At 40.3% G+C, this 19,749-nt stretch overlaps 3 protein-coding genes across 3 annotated transcripts; all 3 read left to right on the top strand.

Moving 5' to 3' along the window:
• mrps14 (mitochondrial ribosomal protein S14) lies at positions 1–1,906 on the top strand. Its single transcript, XM_061044651.1, has 3 exons — positions 1–106; positions 977–1,141; positions 1,365–1,906. Exons 1-3 carry the CDS (start codon positions 38–40, stop codon positions 1,545–1,547), a joined length of 417 nt encoding a protein of 138 aa, XP_060900634.1. The 5' UTR covers positions 1–37; the 3' UTR covers positions 1,548–1,906.
• A 963-nt stretch (positions 1,907–2,869) lies between these two features.
• Positions 2,870–7,018, top strand: cacybp (calcyclin binding protein). Its single transcript, XM_061044650.1, has 6 exons — positions 2,870–2,978; positions 3,900–4,110; positions 4,242–4,338; positions 4,436–4,535; positions 5,060–5,154; positions 6,084–7,018. Exons 1-6 carry the CDS (start codon positions 2,961–2,963, stop codon positions 6,250–6,252), a joined length of 690 nt encoding a protein of 229 aa, XP_060900633.1. The 5' UTR covers positions 2,870–2,960; the 3' UTR covers positions 6,253–7,018.
• Positions 7,019–8,107: 1,089 nt separating this feature from the next.
• plk3 (polo-like kinase 3 (Drosophila)) lies at positions 8,108–16,908 on the top strand. The gene is made up of 15 exons (XM_061044649.1): positions 8,108–8,462; positions 9,490–9,597; positions 9,714–9,830; positions 10,100–10,229; positions 10,337–10,424; positions 10,874–10,969; positions 11,152–11,350; positions 11,590–11,716; positions 12,002–12,117; positions 13,265–13,385; positions 13,489–13,572; positions 14,017–14,179; positions 14,352–14,481; positions 14,693–14,803; positions 14,917–16,908. Exons 1-15 carry the CDS (start codon positions 8,247–8,249, stop codon positions 15,112–15,114), a joined length of 2,004 nt encoding a protein of 667 aa, XP_060900632.1. The 5' UTR covers positions 8,108–8,246; the 3' UTR covers positions 15,115–16,908.
• Positions 16,909–19,749: the final 2,841 nt, after the last annotated feature.

The following is a 19,749-nucleotide window of genomic DNA, read 5'->3' as shown; positions in this document are numbered from 1 at the left end:
TTATCCTCCCTTGGTAGTCGCACAGAAAGCATTCAACATGGCGGCCCACAGGGTAGTATGTTTAGGGTTGAATGCCCTTTATTCTTCTGTTTGCGCCCCAAAGCAGGTAACTTGCTTATAATTGTGTTATTTTGTGAGCGACTATAGACTTAGGGTAATGCTATCTCGCAAATTAAATGGTTGCGATAGAGAAAGCGACATTTGTGGTGGTTACCTTTCCGACATGACTTACTTAACATGCCAAGAGACAGCTTCTTTAATACGTTCACAAATAACTCCGTTGTTTGTTTGTTTTTTACCCTAGTGGCATGGTTAGCGTTTTATTAGCTACAGATGCATTGAAATATTTCTTCATAAAATATTTTAAATAAGGTAACTGTGCCTGCAAATGCCAGCTTTTGACCTGTGTTGCATCGTAAAATCCTCTGCACATTTCTGCTTGATATGTCAGTCTGAGCGACCGAAGAGAAAATGATGTCTCCATCAATATTACTTCATTTTGCCGGGAAGGTACAATAGTAGAATCTAATGCTACAATGACAATTAGTGAGAACATGAGCTGAGTCATTCCTTAAGATCCATGCTTGGTCTGTACTTTACCTGTACATGTGACAGTATGAATAAGTCAAAATGAAATGTCTTTAAATTATTCAATTTGCATCTAAGCCACTTGTGTCATCATCATCAACCTTTATTTAAGTTCTCGGAGAGATCATTGAGGGTGACCCTCCATTTACAATGATGCCGAGAAAACATACATAAATGATGAACAACGAGAAATGAGATAAAGCTACTGCAGAAAATAAAATCAATGAAAGAGCAATAAGAACAATAAAATATATACACTGAAATAATTTAAAAGCTTGAAATTACTACAGTGATAAGTCAGCAATTAAAATCAAATAAATAGTCTGTTGTCCCCCTGGGGAAATGATTGTCTGACAACCACTAACAGCTGTTTGAACACTGTGTTCAGGCCCTGAGGAGTTGCTGGGGGGCGGTGGAGCAGGTGAGGAGTTACTATGTTGACTGGAGGATGCTGAGAGACCTCAAGAGAAGACAGATGGCTTTTGAGTATGCCGATGAAAGGCTACGGATCAATGCACTGAGGAAGAATAGCATCCTTCCCAAAGAACTTCAGGTATAATGTAACATCTGACTTTTCATCGATAGTCGGGTGTGCTTCAGGATATCCTTTGTGAAAAATCTTCTCCTTTTTATGAGTAAAAGATCATTTTGAATACAAGTCATCAATAACAGTGAAACTATCACAGTGTGTGACCATTAAGCAGGTGACTCATAACAAAGCTTTTTCATTTATGATTACAGACAATAAATATTTCTGCATTTAAAAATCTTTGCAGGAGGTGGCAGATAAAGAAATTGCAGCACTACCACGGGACAGCTGCCCTGTGAGAATACGCAACAGGTGTGTGATGACTTCAAGACCTCGGGGAGTGAAACGGAGGTGGCGACTGAGCAGGATTGTATTCCGTCACTTAGCCGACCACAACCAGATATCGGGGATTCAGAGGGCACGGTGGTGACTGGGGATCCGTTATGCTACCGTTGGACTGGATCATAAACATCAGGAAAGGAGGATATCAGTTTTCATGCATAGTTATTTCGAACTTTTAATGTCTAGAGTCTTCAGATGTATTAACAGTGATAAACCAGTACCACCAAGACCCACTGAAGCACGGAAGGTGTTCATGTTTAAAGTGAGTCTACAGTGATAACTTTCTGATTGTTGTCTCTGCTGGTCTGTAGGTTTTTGTTTTTTTTTGCTTATGGCTCCTATGAAGAACATCCAAATACAAATGTAAAGAGAAATGGTAATGTGTCTCCTAACTGAAGCAAATGTTCCTGTACATTATTTTACTCCTAAATGTATGAATAAATATTGAATGACTTCCTTTTTGTTAAATAGACAAGTTCATACAGAGTCTCTCATCAGAGGAAAACGAATGAATGTGTCCTGCCATTGTTATTACCACATACAGTGGACAAAGTCTTCGTAACACATTTCAATGAAATAGATACATACTCATGTTCAAGTATGTCTCTTGGCTATGTTGCAAAACCCCTTGACTCCCAACCATGCCATTATGAATTATATGTATTATTTACGATACTCTGATAAATGTATTGATGTTACATTTATGTTAAAATGTTGGAATATTGGGGCGCTGGTGGAGCAGTGGTTAGTGCGCGCGCCCCCATGTATGGAGGCTGTCGTCCCAAGCGGGCGGCCCGGGTTCACATCCCACCCGTGGCCTCCTTCCCGCACGTCATTCCCCACTCCCTCTCTCTGATTTCCGACTCTATCCACTGTCCTATCTCTCCATTAAAGGCACAAAAAGCCCCCCAAAAAAATAAATCTTTAAAATGTTGGAATATTTCAGCATCCATTCAAGTTAGTGTAAGTTACAGTGTAAAGTAAAAAATATGATGATGAGAATTAAGCCATGTGATAAAAGTCATGCTTATTCTTGAATCATGAAAGTATAAACAACAGTTTTTTTATAGATATTTTCTTTTTTTTTTAAGAATGCCTTCAAATTGGGGCGGCTGTAGCTCAGTTGTGGTCCCCCAATCGGAAGGTTTACGGTTCAATCCCCAGCTGAGCAACATGTCCGATGTGTCCTTGGGCAAGACACTTAACCCCCGCATTGCTCCCGCTGCTTCAGTGGCGGTGTATGAATGTATTAGTGTTGTACTTACTCTCTGATGTACGCCGCTTTGAATAAAAAAGCTGCTAAGTGAATTGTAGCTTGTATTGTAACTTCAAATTGGCCCTACAGGTGGCAGTAGTGCGCCCATAGGCTTGCTTGCTGTCCACCATCTAAAAAAGAAGAAGAGCTAAGAACTCAGATGCTGTGGAAGTATTGCTCTAGGCTAGTACAGACGAGAAGCGTCCCTTGAACTTTGCGTAGATAACTGAGAAAAGCAAAGCTTAAATGGCTCTAACCGAACAGGTATACAGTATTTTTTTAATTATTTACTAAGCACACGCTAATAGCTTCGTATTGTTCTACCTGAATTGTACTTCATAATTATTTCACAACAGTGAAAGCTAACATTAGCCATCAGAGCTAGTAAGATAGCCACTGAGAACCGGAGAAGTTCTCAGCATTTTAATCTATTCAACCTATTTTTTGTTTAATATCTAAATGGAACTGATCAGTAATTGTCTAAATATGGTTATCGGTGTCCTCTCAGGTCTGGTTTTAGGATGTTTTAAAGGCTGGTCGGCAATCAGAAAATTAGCAGTGGCTGCAGAACATTCTAGCAATGATTTGTCTCCAAGACACTAAACTTTATTTTGCTCCCAAGGGCGTTGCCATCAGTTTTTTTTAAACATGTGAATGAGTGAGACTAAATGCTCATGTACACACATCCTTTTATGCCTCCACCAGAACCGGGGGGGGGGGTGTTTTGATTCCAGAAAAATAAACCATCCTATGTATTCTTCATTCAAAGGAATCAAATCAAGGCATGATGTGAAACCTTTAAGAATTATAGATGTGTTTGGGACATTGGGACTCTGACATTTTTGCATCTTTGACCACACCTGAGCCTAGCCTATCAGCCTATTGGTGTTGAAATGTATATATGTGGGTGTGGCCCCCGCCTACCTGTGACGAGTTAAAACTTTTTGTGGCATTTGAGCAGCTATCTTCTTCCTCAAACAAGCAACATGGTGTTTTGTCATTTGCGGTGTTAGGTTCCAGTGAATCATTTGTTCTTTTTCTGTTGAAGAACTGTTAAGCTATAGAAAGTAGGCTGAGGGGAAACACATGTTTGTAGTTTTACATATCGTCTAAGTTAGAGGTTCTATCCAACTTATCGTTAATAAACATATCTCTGTGGTTTTTAACTCTCTATTACAAATGTAGATCAACCAGCTGGAGGCGGATTTGCAAGAGCTGGGGTCGCTCTTGGAGAAGGCAGAGAGGAAACGGGTCCAGGAGCTACTGCAGCAGGAGAAGAAGAAGGTGGAGAAGGAGCTTGCGGCCAAACGGCAACAGAAAGAGCAGCAAGCCAGGAGAGAGGCCGACCCATCTGCTGCCTCTAGAGCAAAATACACAGTCAAGATCACCAACTATGGTATGGTGCTTTTGTTTATTTCTGCTGGTTTATAACTACCTGTCAGTTATGCAAAAGTGTAATCGATAGGAACAGTGCCAGACCTGGAAAGGTATCTCAATATTTCTAACACTTTTGCATCTTCTCTACAGCGTGGGACCAGTCCGAAAAGTTTGTCAAAATTTACCTTACATTGAAGGATGTTCACAAAATTCCGGCGGAAAACGTGGAGGTCAACTTCACAGAAGGGTGAGTTGATGTTCAACATCATGCTAAAATACACGGTGTTCATTGTTTTGGTTCATTGTGTTCATACTGTTTGATTTGCTCACTCTCTCTTCGACAGGTCGTATTCTGTTTTGGTAAAGGAGCTGGATGGGAAAAACCATCAGATGACCGTCCTCAACCTGTTATATCCAATCGATGAAAAGGACAGCTATAAGAAGGTGACTCATCAGTCAAAGCGTTTTTTAAAATCCAATATGGAATGAAATATGTGGAAGCTGTAAATGTGACAAATCAATTACAATATTTCAGTCACTTCATGATAATTGGACAGTTTTACACCTCTTTACATCTTGGAGCCATTTCTGATGAAGTCTCATCCAAGACTAGCAGAAAGTTCTGGAAGTTGGTTTTTTTTGTCTACAGTTTTACTAAAATAAGCATTTTGCCGTCACTGCTGGACAGAAAGTCATCTCCAAAACATATCAATCCTGATTTTCTACTGATGCTACCACAAGTTCTTAAAGCTACGTTTCTGCTCAGCAGCTGTTTTTATTTTTTTCAAATCCTTCGACTGCAACAGAAAACATTGCTGTCTAATAGTTACTTTTGTTTGCCAGCTGCAAAATTAAGGCCCAGTGTCCACTTGTATATACCCCTAAAGCCAAACTACTAACTTCAAGAGAGAGACTTGTTGGCTTATTTAGACTAGAGATCTTAAACTATTTTTTTCTCCTGTCAACAGATCAAAACAGACATGATTCTGCTCATGTGCAAGAAGCAGACAACAAAGAAGTGGGACTGTCTAACGAAGGTGGAGAAGCTGTCTAAAGAGAAAGAGTAAGTTCATAGAATAAAAGATATTGATTCCATTTCAATGGCATCTGAATGATGAGGCCACTGAATCATAAAGGAGTTTACTTTTGCAGGGCATATGCAACATGTATAATTACGCACATGTTGAGCATCATAACAACTACTGATGTCGATTTATTGTCAGTAGCTTATAACTCAATTGTGTGTGCAGTTTCGTAAAACAGTTAGCATAATGAACATCACATTCTGAAAAAAAAAAAAAAATCTGGCCAATTATAGATTCAAGTGTGAATATGTCACACTCATTAACTGATCCACATCTACAAGAGAACATGAATAAAAACATCAGATACAGCATGCTGTCATACAGGAGGGCATGTATGGAGGCCACAACAGGCAGCATAAGTCTGTCAGGTCAAAGCCAGTGAATTCACAAAGATGATATCAGGGATGAGGGTAAAGAGGGACACTTTTTTAATCATGGCAATTTGTCAAACAATGGCTGTTACTTTTGTATGAAGGTGTGTCTGACCCCGAACTGGTAGATGGTTCTGAGGCTGCCTCCACAGACATAGATGTGTACTTTAACTATGTCAGTGCCAGTGCAGAATTATGATGACTGACTATTTTTTTGTGGCAAATAAGTCGTATTAATTCCAATATGACTGTTCAAACTGAGGATGCGTTGCAAAAAAGTCAGATCAGCACCTGGTTTAAGCCGCATATAAAAGTCGCCAAAATCTAAAAGTAAAGTTCAGATAGTTTATAGTTTATGGTTCTGGTTTGAAAATAGAGTTCTCAATCACCTTTTAGCAGGAACAACAGATTTGTGGCATTCAGCTGCAGTGCAGTACCGTATTTCTGTGCCTGGTGTCACTGTTTATGATGCAGCATGGTTGCATGCGTACAGAATGAGAATGAGGAACAAGTTGTCACCATGTTGTCCTCAACAGCAAACCCAGTGCAGATGCCAACGCGGACCCCAGCGAGGGCCTGATGACCATGCTGAAGAAGATTTACTCGGACGGAGACGACGAGATGAAGAGAACCATCAACAAAGCGTGGTCAGAGTCCCAAGAGAAGAAAATGCAAGGAGGAGTAGGAGACATGATGGACTTCTGAAGTGCACCCACTGTTATACACAGAGTGAGAGCTGCCAGGGATTTATTGACATGACTTGAATATTGTAATTGATGGGTTGAAACATAAGTCCAGTATATATTACATCATTCCACAACATCATTAGAAATGAAACAAAAAGTCTCCTTCTGGACTTATTTTGGCCCTGGAATTAACAGCAACACATGTTTTTGTATTCCTTGGACTTGATGCATAAACCTGTTAGTGAATGCGTGTTCATTCAGAAGGGCGTTGGCCAGCAGATGGCAACATTGTACACAGCAAGAAATCCCACAAATGCATCACTCATTTAGTTGAAGTCTGATATGATGTGTAATGGGACCACAGAGCAGTTTCTTTTTTAACAGAAGAAATTGTCAGTAGGTGCTCTTAGTATGAATTAGAGCATGATGAACACAACATTTTTAGACAGTCACCACCTAATATTGAACCTGTGTGTCTGTATTGAGCTGATGTTCCTGTTGTTTTCCACTGTTCATTTACCAAAGACGTCACTCTAAACTCTACATATCATATTCCTTGTCATTCCATAAATACCCATTCCTGATCCATAATGCACTAAAATGTGTCCTGTGTAACTCTGTAATGTTACTCTTCGAGTCCTGTTCACGATTTCCCTCAAACATGTTGTATGTAAAATGTCTGTTCTTTCATTTAGTTAATTATTTGATCTTGAATCTGTCACACGTGCTGTCGCCTGACTTCAGGCTGTTCATGAAGTTCTCTCAAATATACATCTTGAGTCTTATTTTCCTCTGATTTTGTGATCCAAGGTGATTATGTTCAGTGTTGTCTGCAAAAAATGTCTACGCTTGGCTTGTCACAATTAAGAAAGGAATGCTTGTGCACAAAGCATTGGTCTTTTAATGTAAGATAGATCTACATAAAAGGACACCGTTTTTAAACCCAAGCTGTACTTTTAATCCGAAGAAACCCTCACCTTAATATATAAGTAATAAAAAAAAATAGATCCCTTAGGTTATTGTTTAAATCCAGGACATTTAAATCAACCATTGTGTCTTTATTATATGAAGTCATAGCAGACAGACTTAGAATTAGTAATTATTGATGAATTTATTCTTAATTCCTGCTAGGCATTGGCAACCCAGCTGTACGTTTTGTCCACCAGGTGGCGGCCGCGATCAACAGTTTTCATGGGGGTATTTGTCTGGGCATTTCACAGACGCATTCTGGGGGAATTGTAAACCAAGGTTTTATTAAGAACATTTTAGGGTTTCTTTGTATTCATTCTGAGAAGTGTGGTAGGATATGAGCCTACACTTGAGCTGTTAAATTAAAAGTCTCATAGCCATAGTTTTATATGTGAGATATTGATGAACATAATTAATTATATACTTGTGGACAAATGGAAATGGGGCCATATTTAATTTCATCCATAGTATACAATCCCCTGTATGCTCGGGATGCGTTTACATAAGCTGGACATTAGATTTGGTGATTATTAATGTAATTAGTCATTTGCAGCACACGTGAGCATTTTACCAACCAAGAAAAAGATTCATGATAATCGTGGCAAACCTTCCTCTTCTTAAAAGAACTGTCTTAAAACTTCAGTAAAGTTTTAGTTTAAGATGACCCCCCCCCCCGCTCGGCTTACAACAGCTCAAAAGACATGAGTTACATCAACGTGAGGTGAACTATTTCCGTTTTCATGAGCTCTTTCATTCACGTTTTTCATATACTCCAGCTGCAATTTTTTTTTTTTGACTGAGTCAGTCTGAGCAAATCGTCTGGACTTTCTCCGGCAGTGCGCCTCCTCCCCCCGCCCCCTGCTCCGTGACGTTGCTGCTGGTTTATAAAGGCGCATGGAGCTCGGCGCAGACACGCCAGATGGATAGAGTTGGCTGTGCCGGATACATCCGTACGCACTAGACCAACTGCTGAGAAAACAAGCGAAGGGATATTTATTTATATATATATTTACAAACACTTTGATTTTGACACCGCTGTGTTCAATGGATACCGGTTGTTTCACTGCAGCGCAGCGAATTTCGTGTCACACCATGAACGCGGATTTATTTAAGCCTGTTCCGGAACGTGGACCCCAACGGGTCCCTGTCGCGGTGAAAACCAGCAGGAATAAAGCCGACCAAATCAAACCGGAGCTGGCCCAGGTAGTGACAGACTCCAAAACAGGAAGATCCTACAGCAAAGGGAAGCTTCTGGGAAAGGTACGGAGACTGATTTTAATATTTCAAACATGTGCTTATTTGGCTTCACGTCAGTTTTTTTTTTTTTTTGGGGCGTTATATCTGAGGCGGATGATGTATCTCTGATAGAGTTTGTGTTGGGTTGATACCAAAGCTGTCGATGATTATAAGTGGCCTAATCACAAGCCAGGTTCCAGGTGTGGTAATAATGCTGGTAGAGGGTATGACCTCGTGGTGGATGTGGCCAATCTCCCCCTGCCGTGCGTCGTTGCTGAATGATTCAGGCGCAAGGTGTGCCCAGCTCCTGTGCGCACATGCCAACCCCTTTCTATAATAGCCCCCAAAATGATCATTTACAATAATCCTTGGATTTGAATGGCATCGCAGACGACTACTCTGTCGAAAACATCTCCCTGACTACGCCACGGCCCCCCCGTCTCCTCTATCAGTTCTCCTCTGTAATGATTTTAACATAGTATGTGCCATGTATGAATGAGCGGCTGTATCAACATGTTGCTCGTCATCGATACGCTGCATCGGGCTGCCAGCCAAGTCGTTTCCCCTTCTCTCTCTCTCTCTGTGTGTGTGCTGCCTGCCGCAGAGCTGGAAATGTCTCCGTCAATTTCACGGTTAATGAATGCAGCGGCTCTGTCTGCCTCATCCCTCACGTCCTCAAGCCTACATAATCCTGATTGTAGTCAGAAATGTGCAGGAATAAGCAGCTGCAAACATGATATAAGAGGTTTATCGTCGGTGTTTAGAAGTACATGAGATCACCAAAGGCAGTTAAAAGATGCTGTGCAGCTGATTACAAAATGATGCAGCTGAATAGTTAACCCTTTTAGAATGCTTAAACTGGATTGATTATTGATTTCCCTCCACACCAGTTTGTCAGACTTGGCTAAGTGCCTTCTAAACATTTTGACTGATGAACACTTATTGCTCCGAGGATCAAAGATTTACAATTGAGGCAGATAATTTATGGCCTTTGCAGGTTTTCAACCTGCTGCTTTTGTTAACTGATCATCCTGTTTGTCTCTCCCCCAAGGGCGGCTTTGCTCGATGCTACGAGATGACAGACCTCTCTAACAATAAAATGTATGCTGTGAAGGTGATTCCACAGAGCAGGGTGTCCAAACCGCACCAGAGGGACAAGGTACACGATTACGCTTGTTTATATTCTGCACAGAGGACCATGCAGTGTCTTGAATTCAATATCCGGCTTGTGTTTTGAAATGTGAACACAGATTGACGTGTCCTCTGATTTAACAGATTACGAACGAGATCGAGCTGCACAAAACCCTGTCGCACAAGCATGTGGTGAAATTCTCTCATCATTTCGAAGACCAAGAAAACATCTACATATTCCTTGAGCTCTGCAGTCGGAAGGTGAGTCTTGAGAGAAATTTCTAGAACAGGCTGCACAGCTTGCTTGTGCTTTGCTTGCACGTACACAGCTTGTTCCACAGTGGCACAATAGCGTCTGCACTCGTACTTCAAACTGGATTAATAAAAGATTGAAATCATGTATCAGTCCAATGCCACGGATTCTGACATCAGCATCTAATTTCTGTGATTCTGCAGCTGTGTGTGTGTGTGCGCGCAGTCAAACTGACAGATGTGATGTTGACAGTTCATTCATTGCTCTGTCTCTGCAGTCCCTGGCCCACATTTGGAAGGCGAGACACACGCTCACAGAGCCAGAAGTACGTTATTACCTCCGACAGATTATATCCGGCCTCAAGTACCTACACAGCAGAGGAATCCTGCACAGAGACCTCAAGCTAGGTATGTGAGCTGAAACCCCTAAAGAATCCCAGGAATCTGCTATGACTCCGGGCAGGCACATGTTACGTGCGGAATGCTGACTGGACAAATGTTATTGTCTCTTTCAGGCAACTTCTTTGTCAACGAGAACATGGAGCTGCGGCTGGGAGACTTCGGCCTCGCTGCAAAGCTGGAGACAGTCGAGCAGAGGAAAAAGTACAAATATTTTCCTACTTTTTTTGAGTATTATAATTTTGGTAACTGATTTTTGAAGTTGAACAGTGTTTGCATTGCGACTTAAGTGATTCAAATACATAAACGTATCACCAATGTACCTGAACATCAGCCCCTTTCTAAGCTTTCTAAAACACACGTGAACCTAAAACCATTACGTCGGTTTTCTAAGCACACACTTCCTCCCACTACTCTGCAGTAAGTCCCTAACTAAACCGGTTTCCAGGTGGCGGCTGAGCGTAGCCCTCAGAGCAGAGTTTCACTACCTGTTTGACGCTTGCCTGGCAAATACCAGAGGAATGAGGGCAGGAGAAAAAAAAAAATAAGCCTTAAACAACCACTTCCTTGTCTTGATGATGCCTTTTTTACAAAACTGGAGAACATTTACAGTACTGGGTTTTTAAATGAATCCTGCTATTTCTTTTTCTCAGAACAATCTGTGGCACCCCTAACTACCTGGCTCCTGAGGTGCTCAACAGGCAGGGTCACGGCACAGAGTCTGACGTCTGGTCTCTCGGATGTGTGATGTGAGTTGCTTTGGTCCAGTCATGTGTGAAATTACATGTACATTTGTAGAATGTTGTTGAGCAGGGTTTTGTTTTCTTATTTCAGTCAGTGTGGTAATGACGACGCATTTCCCACATTGATTGTGGTCTGAATCCTTTTTTTTTTGAGTTCTCTCATTGTTGTCTTGTTTTGTCCCGTTCAGGTACACGCTGATGTGTGGAAACCCTCCTTTTGAGACTCTTGACCTAAAGGAGACATACAAGTGTATAAAGGAAGTCCGGTACAACTTGCCATCCTCGCTTTCCCCCGCTGCACAGAAACTCATCTCAGGCATCCTGCAGAAAAACCCCAGCGACAGACTCTCCCTGGATCAAATCCTCAACCACGAGTTCTTCACCAAAGTATGCAAAAATGCAGTATTTTATTGCTTTACATACTTTTTAAACCATCAGCTCTTCATAATGCTTTTTTTTTTTTTGTGTGGGCACTTGAAACTAGAACAGAATATGACATGCCAGCACTTGATGTATCATCCTCTTTTCACTTGAAATGAGCCGTGCGTCGACTCGGCTCCATTCCCTCTGCATCTTCCTCACCTTGTCTGCTTTGCTCCCTTGCCTCTTTTTATTTCCTCTTCTAGGGTTTCACTCCTGATAAGCTTCCTCCAAGCAGCTGTGTGATGGTGCCAGAGCTCCATCCCCCAAGCCCTGCCAAGAAATTCTTCACTAAAATGGCTAAGAGCCTGTTTGGGAAGAAGAAGGCAAAAGGTAAGCAGCAGCACAGTCAGGTGACAGTAGAAGAGTAGGTCAAATGTTTCACACGTCAACTCTTGGTTACATATTTGTCTTTCCCTGAATGTTGTACCTTTTTCATACAGTAACTTTTTCATGCATTATGAGAATTAATATCTAGTAAAGTTCATACACAAGGTTGTATTTAGTTTTGGTTTTCTTTTAAATTGAGTACATCTAAGAATACTTGTGTACTTATATATATATATATATATATATATATTTGTTTTGACTATAGTGCATGAATCTTGTTTTTTGCAGTTGAGAAAATTCCATGTGAAGAAAAAGATGACAAAGACATTTCCAAGCTGGTTTCTGGCATTGTCAAATGTTCCATCAACCGACAGATCAGCTACAAGACAGTGGGACCCAACGAGGTGCGTCTTTCATCTCTTTCTGTGTCCTACTTCTGCAAGAAAACAAAATGGCACCTTGTTCACAGCAGACCAAAATAGGGTACTTCAAGCTACTAATAAGAACAGTGAAAATCAGTACTTGTGTTCTACTTGTGGGACTTGATACCGAAGACATCCTCTGTGGCAAAAAAAAAAAGTGCTTATGTAACATTCTCTTTGAATAATGGATTATGCTTTTAATTATACAAAGGAATTGTGCTTCCTAAAGAGATTTAGGAATGTGTTTTTGTAGCTTTTGTTTCTGAGACTGCAGTGTAAGAATCTGTGTGGTCCCAGAAGTCCTTCAGCTTGTCAGCAGAGGAGTGAATTTCAGAGGAGAAATGTTTGTTTTGAGGGCAGTTTTCTTTCTAGTATTTGAGGAAACTGTTGGTGCGTACTCTTCTCATCAATCCTTTTTTACAGTTTGCATTCTATGACTGACTATTTTCCATTTATGGATTAATTTGAAACAAATTGAGAATGGGAACTGACACTAAATGCCACGACAGCAGGAAGCTCAGTTGGCCAATCCCTGATCAGTATGGTCGAGCTGCTATTTATAGAGCCCAAAAGAACTACATTGTTTACTCCTCGGTGTGAATATTTCTCTGACTGCTTGATAATGAGAAACCAGGTTGTTGTCAAGGGGCACAAACAGAGTTTTGACATCTACTTTGTTTCAACTCTTTCTCTTTTTTGTAGTTTTTCTTGCCAACCAAAAGATTACTAGCAGATTATTCTCACAAACTGCTTTGTGGTTACATGACAATAGAAACTACTGATGAAATTTGTAGGGTGTGTACAAAGCACACAGAGGAAACTGTGTTGCTAAAAGTAGTTTTGCCCTAGTTAAGTTGCAATGAGATTCACACAGTTCAAACATTGAAAACCAGTGAAGCAACAGTGGTTTGCGCTGTAGTCTAATATATAAATTACAAAACCAGGTTGCAGTCTTAATTTCGACCCACAAAGGTGAGGCAGTTGTGCAAACATTTATAGAACACTGAATGTCTCACACAGTTCTTAATTCTGTGGGTACTTTCTTCTTTCTGTCTTGTGCTATAACTTCATGTTGGTTTGTCATGAATGTGTGTTAAATACATTTTTGTTTCTGTTTTTTGCTGCTCAGGTTCCCTCTCCCACCGGTCAACTGGTCAGCTCTGTGCCTCTAGAACAAACTCCTGCTGAGGAGGAATCCAGGAAGTCCATCTCCCGCTCCTTCAAGGGCACCATGGCCAGCAGCAGTGAACGTAAGGCGCTATACTTTCTCCTCTTGCACATGAATGTCATAGCATTTTTGATTCCTTGTGTCTTAGGAGAATAGGTTGACTTACTTATTTGTTTTGTCTCCAGCATGTGAGGACGTCCTGACCCCTGCAGCTGTCGCTGAATCAGCCATGAAAGTTCTCAACAGCTGCCTGGCCACCATGCCTGCAGGTAGGAGAGCGCAAATAATGCTGAGTCCTAAAGAATGAAAGAGCATTTATAGGCCACAGCTTGCTAAAGATGTAATACTGCAGCCAGTCAGTTTTATGTAAACCTCAAGACGGTAAAGGGATGCTGTTTAATTTTTTATCAACTGGTATTGGACACAAAAAGCAGTACCGCTTCCTCCTACATGAACTATTCTTTTTTTTTTTTTTTTTTTTTTTTGGGTTGTATAACAAATTATGCAGAAGCATTCAATTTTAATCAACCAGATCGTCTTGTTCCAGCCTTCTCTTTAGAACCTCTGAATATCTGCTGACTCATGTAACCTAGAGAACCTTCTTAAATGAAGAGCTCTCTTAACAATAGTAGTATGTTTTCTTTCTGACTTTGGAAATAAAAACATTACTATTTCCCTCGTATATACTAACGGCTATGTCTCATTGTCCCCAGCCACCAGAAACCCGCCCTGTTTGTCCAGGCCTCAGTCCTTCCTGTGGGTCACTAAATGGGTGGACTACTCCAACAAATATGGTTTTGGCTATCAGCTCTCCAACCAAAGCATCGGTGTGCTCTTCAATGAGGGAACACATCTCAGTCTTTGTAACCAACGCAAGTAAGTACTTTAAAGTGCTGCAGTATTTACTGAAGGTGTCGTGTAAACATTGGCGAATGTGCTTTAGTCAGCCAAGTTATTGACTTGAGTCACATAACCCCAGTTAACAAACCCTACCCTTGGAATCATTGTAATGTGTAAAAAACATTGTTCTTCTTCTCCCTCCAAACAGGACGGTCCACTACTGCTTGACCAACAACAAACACTTCAATTTCCCTGCCGCCTCTCTACCTGAGCAGCTTCGCAGCCAGAAACAAATAGTCGAGCTCATGGCGAACTACATGGAGCAAAACCTAATGGAGGTATGAGAACTAGGTTATATTGGCTCGAAGAGTGCAGCCATTTGTTTAACTATACTGTATATTTAATACTGTTTATAAAGAGCTACTGAGACAAGGTGATAAAATTAACTTTAGTAGATTTTCAAATTTTGTGAAAGAGCAATCTGAGAATTTCTTTAATTTTTTTTATGGCATTTTGTAAACTTGGAGTTTTTTTTCTGTCTTCTTCAAGGGTGGGGATCTGCATTGTGAGGAGCAAGTCTCAGGTCCTCCTCCTTTGCTGCTGCAGTGGGTGAAGACCGACCACGCTCTTGTCATGCTCTTCAACAATGGCACCTTGCAGGTTCGGGAAAACTCAATCAAAGATGCATTTAAAAAAGAAATAGTGCAATAATGGAAAGTTTTTTTGTTTTTCTTCTCATATTAATACTGTTTTTCATCCCTTTTTTTTCTTAGGTAAACTTTTACACAGACCACACAAAGATCATCCTGTGCAAGTCAACCGATGACTCCTATCTGCTCACCTACATCAGCCGGGAGCGCGTCTCATGCACTTACCTCCTCAGCATGCTGGCTGAGATGGGCTGCACCTCGGAGCTCAGACACCGACTGCGATACGTGGTCCAGCTGCTCCAACACCATGCCGATGCCTGAGAGCACCGATCAGTGCCTCCCAGGCTGCCTGAGTGGCAGATGCCTTCGAGGCACTCTGACTGGTTAAAACCTCTTCTTAGGCAGCCTGACTGTTTGATTATATTCCTCAAGGCAGTGCCGGGAGGAGCCAACGGATGGAAAGATGCTCAGAGAAGTTGAGCAGATATTTTTGCCTTGACTGGTGCTTATGCTGCTGTTTATCACATGGATTGACCTTGATAAACATCAAGCAGTCAGGAAGTTGCCCCCATGCAGCATCTGCCTCAAGGATTAGTGCCTGTTCAGCTTATGCCTCAAAGGTGTCCACCTGGAAGGTATTGATACCTAAAATAAGAGACTCCTACTTGGCTTGAAATGATGGATCCCTTACAGGCAGATGCCTAAATAAACACCACAACTCTCATTCACCTTTCCTTCACTCAAAACCACTGCTTCTTGGCTGGACCTTTCTAAGCCAGCTCCCAACCCTGCAACATCAGCTTCCTGTTACAGCTGATAACCCAGGCATGGTCTCCCAAACAGTATCTTAACACTAAAGTTGTCCTTTTTGCTTGCAAAGGAACAAGGATAATCTTGTAGCTGGAATGCTTTTAGGCTCAGTTTTCCAAAAGTTTTTTTAGCAGCAAGCTCACTTACTGGCGTTGACTTGCACTGGAACTGTGGCTTTACAGCAGAGATGCTTTGGGAAGAGCTGTGGTTTGGTTAGAGAGAAAAGGACCCTCCTACCCTCGGTTGGTTTCTGGCCTATTTGGATTATGGTGCACACTCTCTTTGTCCTTTTTTTTTTTTTTTTTTTTTTTTTTTCATTTTAACAAAGAATTATTGAGCCAGCTATAGGATCACATTACAATCTTGACCTCACATGCACAAATAACATTCCTGGCTTTATTTGATGACAGTGATGCAAAGGTTTGCTGCTTCAGCTCCATCATCACTTGTCTTTTTTGTTAGTTATTAGACATTTTTCACTGACCTGGTACACGGCATGATAACGGGGCTATGGGAGCAACACAATATTGCACTCGTTTTTTTGTTTTTTTGTAAATTCATCTGGAAAGTGAATCCTTTTTACAAACACATGTTGTTTTATTTGTTTTTAACTAACTACCAAATTTTCTTTGTAGGTTTTTAAAATGATTCCGTTTTAAATTCACATACTGAAGTTGAGTGTGTGCCACACATGCAGGTAAACAAAACAGTTGGTTGGAAAGTAGGGGTGGGGAGGGGGGGGTGTTAAAGTGCCTTTCTGAGGGATGTCTGTATAGTGCAATAACAACCCTTTGTGAATGTCAAGCTGGATACAAACAGAGGTGGGTTTTCTAGGTGGGATTTACTTTGTACTTTGAGCCAAGTTTGAAAGTAAGTCCAATAGCACTACACTCTCACTACCTGGTATAAGCTTTTAGAATAACTGGTATCATAAATATATATCCCAGTAATATCTATTTAAAAAAAGAAAACATTGTACGCTGTTGTACTGTACTGTAATCCTTATCGGTTTACATTGCTTTCTCGACCCAGAGTTGTATCCTAAAAACTGTGACCTGGAATGCAAGTATTACGTACATGTGTTTTCAAAAACCCAACATTGTGTAAGCCATCTGCCAATTAAGAAGAGTCCTTATTTTTTTGGCACATAATGTCCTGTTTATTTATTTTTTATTTATACATGTTTTTTTATTTATTGTTGTGTAAATGTTACGGTCTTGACACAAGGAAATGTTCAATTCCAATCACTTTTTCTATGAAACGTGTAGGGGGAAATGGGACAAAAATAAAGTTTATTGAAAATCACTTTTTTGTTTGAACTAATTGTTCCACATTTTAAAGTGTTGCATTTGAGACTATTTTAAATGTCCAGGCTGGACAAACTGGAAAAAAAAATACTTCTCTTCATCCTCTTTCTCTGATTGATTATAATTGTAACGTGTACAAAAAATGCCATTTCATGCCTCCTCTTGGCTACATGACACCTTTAATATTTTGAAAACAAAAACGTAGTTCATGCATTTAACATCATGCTAAGATAATGTATCACCAGATAATGAGAAAACAGTTGTAAGGTTTAATGCCCATCTTATTGTTTCAGATAGTTGAACTAAAGTTACATTACCTGTGCAAGAAATGTGCACATTGTTCTCTTATGTCCTCAGTAATAGTTTGCATAACTGTCATACCATCTGAGACAAGTGCTGATAGGATTAGTAAGCATTCCAGCACACCGTTTAAAAAATGTATGTGGCTTGACTGTGATGGTTTAAAAGAAGTGAACATGTTCTCTGCACATGTACTTAGAAGACAGGCTATTTATATGTCAGTACAGATCTTTATTGTTTTTATTGGCTGGCAGAATTATGGGTCAGCGAGGTAAGAGGAAAAATGGAATTGCATAGGGATAGCAATGTAAGACATGGACATAGACATGAGCATATACACATCAAATCAATTCATACACACATAAACAGCAGACAACACTGGTTCAGGGAAATGCATACTGTAGAGCCTGGCACCCTGCCACACTCTTAGCTGTTTTCATACACACACTCAGACAATGAGAGCTAAAGCAGCCTTGTTAGATGGTTGTTTTGTGTTGTGTGCCTGTGATTGTGTGTATACAAAAGAGTGTGGTGTACAGATAGACAGGACTCACTTGGCAGCTACTCTGAGAAACCCCGTAGAGACAGAGAGAGAGAAAGAGAGAGTGAAACGTCATCTCACTAACCTCCTGATTGCATGCTGGAATCTGGGGCAGCAGCGAGAGATCAAAAGGCTGCTTCACTCTAAAGGCCAAAATGTGCTGATTGCACATCTTTAATTGCAGCGTGAGCCATTCACTTTACTCTGTAAGTAATCTCAAAGGTGTAAGTAATAATCTCTATCTGAAGTCTTTGCCGTCTCTCTTCACAAGGTCTACAAATCTTGGATAAAAAAGATGCTCCTGAATAATTACAAACTTAAATCATATAATAGTGATTCATGTAAAGGCATGGCCTCATGTGATGTAAGAGCTGGAAAGAAAAAGAGTTGTTTCATCTGATGTAGGGTCAGTATTTGGGAAAAGGACAATGGAAAACATTGTCAGGGGCGATTGTTCTAAAAAGGCAAACTAGCAAAAGGTGACCTTTACCACTGCTGACATGTCAAAGTCATCTTTATTATCAATTTTTCAAACATGTGCTGGACATACAGAAAAATGTCTATCAGTGACATAATAGTAAAGATATGAAGAGAGAAGTGAGTAGATACAGATATATATATTGTGCTCATTTGTGCCCAAGTTAGAAAGAGAGATTAAGACCAGCAGGTAAAAATAGAGGAGGAAGGCTGTATTCTTAATTATTCACATCATTATCCTCTTTTGAACTTCGAAGGCCTTATTATGTATTCCAAAGGTGTCTGAAATCCAGCAAAAATGATTTAGTATCTATGATTCTCTAATACACATGGCTCATATTTCTTTAGATGCTGACTCTGACAGCATTGACCCAGAGGTTTTAGGTTCTGAAATTATAGCAATACTATTTTGTGATTTGGATGAATGTTGGGGTGGTGGACAGAAGAGCAGCAACAACTGTCTGTTTATGTTTGATGTGTTTAAGCTAGCTAACTTTTTCTCAAGAGCTTGGAAAAGAAGACAAGATAGTCTGTTTAATTAGTGTTTATTTTTATTTTTTGACTGTTCCACGACAATGAATAGGCATACTATACACTCTGATCCTGGAGCGTTTAAATTCATGGCGTCATGGAAGCCCATGCTGGCTGGGAATAAATGTACGTATGACACAACGATTAGAAAATCATCAAACTGTTACAAATAAAGGCTGAAAGGAGTACTAACACAGTCAGTAAGATGGTGACAGATGTTTGAATCATTAAAGTGAAAGAGTATTTTCCCCCAGTTTCTTTTAAGACAAAACTGAAAGTGAAAGCACCAAAGTTTTTATAATAATATTCTTGGCTTTATTTTCCAGGAAACTCAAGCTGCTCAATTATGGTCAAAAGAGCATGTGAGAGTTGATCTAGGACATGCTATCGGTAAACTGTCAAGCATGTTTACAAAGGACATTAGAAGTCATAATTTTACTGTTTGTCTTGTCTTCAAATAAATTCAGCAACTCTGACAAGAAAGTGTATATAGGCCTATTTAATTTTCAGAATTTGAACATGTTGTTGCCTAACTCACGCCTTAAAAGACAAACAAGGTGGCTTTCAATTTTTTTTAACAATCTGTCCACAACTTTCTGTGTAAAGACTTATTTATTTCTAGATTTTGTATCTTAGCTTTTGGTATGGGCTTTTATTTTGAAGGCGGGCTTTCAACCTACCTGCCGCAAACCGGATGAAAGAAAAAGGCGGTAGTTCGACGTTAACCCAGTGGAAGACTTTGGAAGTGCATCATCGTGTTTCTGCTGCACGTTTCAGCACCTGTCTGGAAGATGCTCCAGGTATGAAACACTGTGATCTTTGAGACTTTGGATGCTGTTTCAAATGTAAAATGGGCTTTTGTGTGTTTGTTCATGCTTATTCCAGATGCTGCTGCTGCTATTTGAAAGAGCAGCTTCGTGTTTGTGAATTTAAGGCACTTAATATGAGTTTATTAAGCTTCAACATCAGGATAGTAGTAGTAGAGAGGAT

The sequence above is a fragment of the Labrus mixtus genome, chromosome 8, assembly GCF_963584025.1.
Source record: "Labrus mixtus chromosome 8, fLabMix1.1, whole genome shotgun sequence".
Lineage (NCBI taxonomy): Eukaryota > Metazoa > Chordata > Actinopteri > Labriformes > Labridae > Labrus > Labrus mixtus.
The sequence above is the reverse complement of the archived record's forward strand: the minus strand, read 5'-3'. Positions and strand labels throughout refer to the sequence as shown.

What these genes read in the sequence shown, in the direction of transcription:
- mrps14 (XM_061044651.1), top strand. Translation starts at nt 38, where the DNA reads ATGGCGGCCCACAGGGTAGTATGTTTAGGGTTGAATGCCCTTTATTCT. An exon ending in CTGTTTGCGCCCCAAAGCAG is followed by an intron (nt 107 to 976) that starts GTAACTTGCTTA and finishes CACTGTGTTCAG; the next exon opens with GCCCTGAGGAGTTGCTGGGG. An exon ending in TCCTTCCCAAAGAACTTCAG is followed by an intron (nt 1,142 to 1,364) that starts GTATAATGTAAC and finishes AAATCTTTGCAG; the next exon opens with GAGGTGGCAGATAAAGAAAT.
- cacybp (XM_061044650.1), top strand. An exon ending in AGTCAAGATCACCAACTATG is followed by an intron (nt 4,111 to 4,241) that starts GTATGGTGCTTT and finishes TCTTCTCTACAG; the next exon opens with CGTGGGACCAGTCCGAAAAG. An exon ending in AAAAGGACAGCTATAAGAAG is followed by an intron (nt 4,536 to 5,059) that starts GTGACTCATCAG and finishes TCCTGTCAACAG; the next exon opens with ATCAAAACAGACATGATTCT.
- plk3 (XM_061044649.1), top strand. Translation starts at nt 8,247, where the DNA reads ATGGATACCGGTTGTTTCACTGCAGCGCAGCGAATTTCGTGTCACACC. An exon ending in ACCACGAGTTCTTCACCAAA is followed by an intron (nt 11,351 to 11,589) that starts GTATGCAAAAAT and finishes TTCCTCTTCTAG; the next exon opens with GGTTTCACTCCTGATAAGCT. An exon ending in TCAACAATGGCACCTTGCAG is followed by an intron (nt 14,804 to 14,916) that starts GTTCGGGAAAAC and finishes TTTTTTTCTTAG; the next exon opens with GTAAACTTTTACACAGACCA.